The 6000-nt window shown below is 39.6% G+C and overlaps 1 protein-coding gene across 3 annotated transcripts in view; it reads left to right on the top strand.

The window, feature by feature from the left end:
- The first annotated feature begins 561 nt into the window (after nt 1–561).
- LOC140323428 (LON peptidase N-terminal domain and RING finger protein 1-like) overlaps nt 562–6000 on the top strand; it is a 41043-nt gene continuing 35604 nt past the window's right edge. The window contains exon 1 of one of the 3 annotated variants that reach the window (XM_072400464.1): nt 562–690. In XM_072400464.1, coding sequence (XP_072256565.1) covers nt 627–690 — 64 coding nt within the window. In that variant the 5' untranslated portion in view covers nt 562–626. Of the gene's footprint in view, nt 1253–6000 lie in introns of all 3 variants that reach the window. The other 2 variants (XM_072400461.1, XM_072400462.1) reach the window with 2 other exon arrangements.

Here is a 6000-nt window from a genome sequence, read left to right as displayed (position 1 = left end):
ATATAAGCAGGGTAATAACAATAATACCCCAGTATAAGCAGGGTAATAATATTACCCTAATATAAGCAGGGTAATAACAATAATACCCCAGTATATGCAGGGTAATAATATTTATAATACCCCAGTATAAGCAGGGTAATAATAATATTACCCCACTATAAGCAGGGTAAATATAATACCCAAGTATAAGCAGAGTAATAATAATAATACCCCAGTATAAGCAGGGTAATAATAATACCCAAATATAAGCAGGGCAATAATAAAAAATACCCCAGTATAAGCAGGGTCATAACAATATTACCCCAGTATAAGCAGAGTAATAATATTAATACCCCAGTATATGCAGGGTAATATTAATACCCCAGTATAAGCAGGATAATAATAATAATACCCCGGCCAGTGCTGGGCTCTCCTCCCAGGTCCTCTCCCCACCTCACCAGCACTAACATTATGAAACACAGCATTCTGCTTGTTTCACAACAAGGGCGGGGATCCCGTTCGGCCAATAGGAGGACGCCGTGTCGCGTCACATGACCGCCGACTTTATGTAATGTAGCTGCACATGTTATGTCAGCGGTGTTTTTTTTTTCTTTGTGTTTATTTTTCTTCCATTATTGGTACATTGAATGAGGATCGGGCCGCTCTGTGTGTGCGATCAGGATAAAGATTGTCCTCCCTGCATCTCATGGTGTAAGCTCATTGCACTGCCTAATGTAAGCTGCTGGTGTTTGTTCCCCCCTGTCCTGCCCACATCAGGATGGCATCAGCTGTTCTCCATGGTGAATGCCAAGGCAGGGGAATCCCCTGCACTGGATGCTGACAGCAGCGAGCACTGTTGGTAGCTGGGGAAGTGCTGCTCACTCTGATTTGCTGCTTTTTTTTTTTCAAGGATCTTTAAAGGAATTTCAGTGTGTGCCCCTAGGTGACACCTGGATTACCCTTAGATAACCCATGGAGCTGTTCAGTTGCCCATCCTGCCAGCATGTCCTATGGGACCCTGTGACTGTACTCTGTGGGCACACTTTTTGTAAGCGATGCCTGCAAGGACCATCTACAAACAAGTGCCATGTCTGCCAACACAAGATCAGAGGTGACCAGGATCTCAGATGTAACACCCTGCTGTCCAATCTGCTGGAGAAATGCCTGGACCCAGAGACCAAAGTGAACAGGATCACAAGGGATCTGCAGGATCTGATTGGCCAGCAGCAATATGAAGAGGCTGGGAAGGTAGCATGCAAGGCCATTGCTGTGGGTAAGAATGTAAAAAAAGTTTCAGGGTCAGCTAAAGCAGTTTTATGTAGCTTGAATTAGGACAAAGCAAAATGCACCAAACAATCAGATTCAAGCTTTCATTAGTTTTAGGGCTTCACAACATTTTTCCTGCTTTATAAAATGTATCTGAACCCATTTAATGACTTTGAATAGACATCGGTGACGGTATCTAAAGCAAAAAAGTTGGATAGCGTGGGGAAGGGCTGGAATCCTTGTTAGGGTTTTATTGTTTTGTTTGTCATCATGGGGGAGAGTCACCCATTGTGTCTTTACTTACCCTGGTTGGGCCTGCATTGTACAACATATGATGGCGTTCCAGTGCCTGCAACTAACTGAATAGTTAAGGGGAGAGACTTGAGGGGTCCGGTTCAGAAAGTAGGAGTAGGAAGCTTTCAAGAGCAAGGGAGAAGGTGAGTAAAACTTTTAAAAGTTCTTTTATTGGTGCATCCCCCTTTCCCCCAGGATGGGGACACTGCATTGGTATTTTTTTTCATTTACCCAAGTTCAGTGCCAATGTACCTGATATTAGTAGACAGTCTGCCTTATTATTTCTAGGTGTTTTCATAAACATTTTGTGTTTATGTTCACATTAAAGAGTAATATTCATACTAGATAAGGGTTCAGGTATTTAGCATGTCAATAGAAATTGGCTTCAGATTTATGTAAGTAATAATAGATTCCAGGGACTTGGACCAGCCAAAACTTTTTTAGTATTGGATAGAGTTGGATAAAAGTTATAATATCTTTGTTGTTTTGTTTTTTTACTGTCCTTGTCCCTGTTGGGAAAATGTGTTCTTCCAAATCTGAAGGCACCAATTACAAAGTCAGGAAGTGAGAGATCTTTTAAATGTCCATGTCAGGGATGCCCACACTTTTTTGGATTGGGAGCTACTTTAAAATGACCAAGTCAAACTGGTCTACCAACAATAAAATCTTGGACTTATTAACTCCTTTGCGCGGTAGAGTTTATTTTGAAAGGCGATCTACTCACATTCCTTTTGCGATCTACCGGTAGATCGCGATCCACCTGTTGGGCACCCCTGGTCCATGTGGATAGTAATAAAAACTCAAAACAGCTTCATACCTTTCTCTAGTCAGAATCCCCCTCCCCGCCTGTTTAGATAAAAGTCTTTGAGCCTGATTTATCAAAGCTCTCCAAGACTGGAGAAAATAGACCATCATAGGAGAACCTGGGTGAGCTGGCCCTTTGTCTCACATAGGAACTTGTTCCTTGTGTGCCCATGTGTTTCCATGCAAAAGTATGTTCATTGTGCTGTAATATCCATCTGAATTGACTTCTGAATGCACAGACTCTGAAATGTGTGTTAGTAAAATACACTGCATCCCTATAGTGGGAACAAATCATAATACTTTTGGCTTCTGAGCAAATGCAAGAGTTGAATTTTTGTATGAGTCATCAACATCTTCCCTGTACAGTGTCTGCAGAATCCAGTACTCATATGCAAAACACCTGTTATTGAGCATATTATGTCAGGTTATACAACTTCCTGCTAGTCTGAGCACAGCTCTGAAGAAATGAGTATGATCTTTAACCTGAAAGAATGTTCAGTCTTTTCTCATGTAATGCATTTGTGTTATACAACAATTGGGGTGAAGGTGTTCTATTTTTTGTTTTAAAGAGAATGCCATGAAAAAATATTTATGCTGCAGGTATATTAAACCCGAGGCACCCTTTATTTCTAAATCCCATTCATTTTTGGCAGTTCCTGATATTGCCAAAGTTTTCCACTTTTCATACCTGCTACATCCCTATTGATTTGTGAGGTTGCTTGTTCTAATTACTGACTGATAGGAATGTAGAGAGTAGGACTTTGTGGCAAACTCCAACAATACCTGGGAGGCTTTTAGAGATATGAGTACTATATCACAGAACCTTTGTGAGCACATGACCATCACACCAATATTTTATTATATTGATGTTGATACCCATTTGAAAACCGTATGCCTTAATTTGAAGTTAAATCCATTTTTTTGGCTTCAACAGCTTTCATTCCACAATAGCTTTCAACAAGAGTTTGGAGTGTGGGAATTTGTGGCCATTTAGCCAAAAGGAAAAAAAAGTTGGTTTTAAATTATCCTAGTAGAGCCGAATTCAGAGCTTTGTGAAGGCCACTTAAATTCCTCTATAGTTCTTTAAACTCAGTTGAAATATGCTTGTTTATGCCCAGCTATATAAAATAAAAAGTTCTATTTACAGCCTATCATTAAAGCTGAGGTTGGGTAAAGTCCAATGATATCCAGTTAGGCTTATCCTAAGCCTTTTGGTGGACAAGTGGAACAGCTGCAAGGTAGCCAGTGGGAGTGTACCCCCTTGCAGGCCAGGGGAAGACCCATTGACAGGGGAACTTTGGATTTGACCTTTTGGTACAAATCAGTGTTTCTGTCATTCTGACACACCACATATCCCAGTCTGGTAGAGCAGAAGACCTATTTTTTCTATGCAGGAGTTCAGTCACACTTACAGGTCTTGTCCCTCCCCCAGCCTTTTGCTGACAGTTAAAAAATGAAGTGTAAAAATGAAGTGTACTTCTGAAACTGTATTCTCTCTGCCCTGGAGAGCTTTCATAAATCAGGCCCATTGAGTGAACCAAGTGGTGGTTCATAATGCCATCTTTATAAACAGGTTTAAAGATCATTAGCATAATTCAACTAGCTTGCAAGTGGTGTTGGACTCAACTAGGCTGACACTATCCAACGAATGGTCAGTTAGAAGCCCCTGGAGGAACCGTAGGCTTTCAAAGACTTCTGGTTGTGAATGGCTCATCTAGAATCTTCCTGAAAACAGTGTTTGAGTTTGAGAATGCACATGCTTTAAACCAGGGGTGCCCAACAGGTGGATCGCGATCTACCGATAGATTGCAAAGTCAATGCAAGTAGATCGCGGAGAGCTAACAAGCCATTATGTTCTTGGCTGTGTATACACAGACCATCCCACACAGATCAGTCATACATTTGGAGGGGTACAAAACTTTAGTAGCTCAATGAGTTAATAGTGGAATAAGGAAACTAAGGAAATGCTCACTTCTGCCTTATGTTTATAATAATATAGTATTTCTGAGATCCCTTTAGGACATAAATACTGCTCTAAAAATACTGTCACATGAACAAACCACAGGTTTACTTTAAGCCTGATGCTGTAAACATCAAACAGAAAACTGAATTTGATTTATTATTCTATGTCTATTATATATATGGAACAGCTTAAGTCTTTCTTTCTAGATTTTCTGAACTAGAAGCCAGAGGTAATATCCATCATGTCTTCAAAGCATACGTAACACATTATTGTGTAAAAAGTCTGCAATTTATTTCTGACAGTTTAGTCAAATCTTAAAAATTTTTAAGGCTTAACTGTAGGCATATATAAACAAATACAGAGCCACATTCATTTGTGTCATTATTATATTATATTGTTATATATCTATTATATATAATACTATATAATTACACTTATTTTTCTAGTGCAAGCTGTTTAGATAACTACATTAGGCTGGGTATCTGTTTATTGCTGTTCATGTACTGCAAAGCTGGAACTGGGAGTTACAACATCAGCACAATGAGCCAATCAGCTGTAGCTAATGTGATGTCCTCTGATAGGACAAGTGAAATGCTTATCAGTTTGCTGCATTTTTTCTTGTTTTGTCAAAGGCTTGGGAGGCAAGTCCTGTGTTATGTAAAGTAAAATTATACAAGAAAACTTAACTATGGCGTTGAGCCACTTGTGGACTAGTTGATAAACCACAGCAATCCCACCAAAAAACTTTCAGCTTTTTAGTTATTATTGATAATAATTTTTTTAAAATACATTGTCTTTTTTTAAAGACATTCCTTCACCTGTCCTTGTCCTCCGCAGCACAGGAGGGGGTTGATTTACTAAAGGATTAAAGGATGTTCACATAGCAAAGTGAGGTATCTCCTTTCAAGAGTTATTTCACTGCTTGGTAAATGAGAGGAAGCTCTGTGAACTTCAACAATTCAGGCATGTGTAAGGAAAAATCCTGTTTGGCTATTTTTTGCAAAGAGAACTATCACCCTATTCACTATACTAAGTGAATGAATAATTTGCAAAGTGGTAATATATAATTCCTTTAGTAAATTAACCCCAAAGTGAATGAAAAATGGCTCTTAGGACAGTTGTCTCTGGAGCAAGTCCCTATAGGAAAATGTTCCTGTTCTCGTGACATTTCAACTGTTGAAGATTTATTATTTTTTTAAATGCTTTCCATCTTTGTTACAATGGTCTCCAGGATACATAGAAAGGGTAAATCCAGTGTTTTCCCCAGCTCCTTTTAGCCGAGCTCACCACCCGGCACTTTTCAATAACCATCCAGTTGTTTTTGGGTGGTTAGTAAAGAGTTGGGTCCCAATACAGGGGCTGCCACCCGCGTACAATTTCTTCCTGCCTGGCTTAAAAAAAGTTCTGGGTTGAACACTGAATTCTCAGTTACAGGATGTATATACCGTATACAATATAAAACTGAAAGAGGTTTTAACACCTCACCATGCTAAAACTTCCTCTGAACTGTTTAGTTTGTTCTTGTACAGGCCAGTGACAGGATCTCTAAAAGCTACAGAGAAAATGCTCCCATGTGTCACTACCTATAGGTCCAGGTAAGTGATATCCTGTTCCTCTGGCCAGTAGGAAGTGATATATGAGACCGGGGGAGTATTGTTCTACCCAGTTTATTTCTTTGTATTGATCCTGGCACT

This window comes from Pyxicephalus adspersus, chromosome 2, assembly GCF_032062135.1.
Source record: "Pyxicephalus adspersus chromosome 2, UCB_Pads_2.0, whole genome shotgun sequence".
Classification (NCBI taxonomy): domain Eukaryota; kingdom Metazoa; phylum Chordata; class Amphibia; order Anura; family Pyxicephalidae; genus Pyxicephalus; species Pyxicephalus adspersus.
This window is presented reverse-complemented; position numbering and strand designations above follow the sequence as displayed.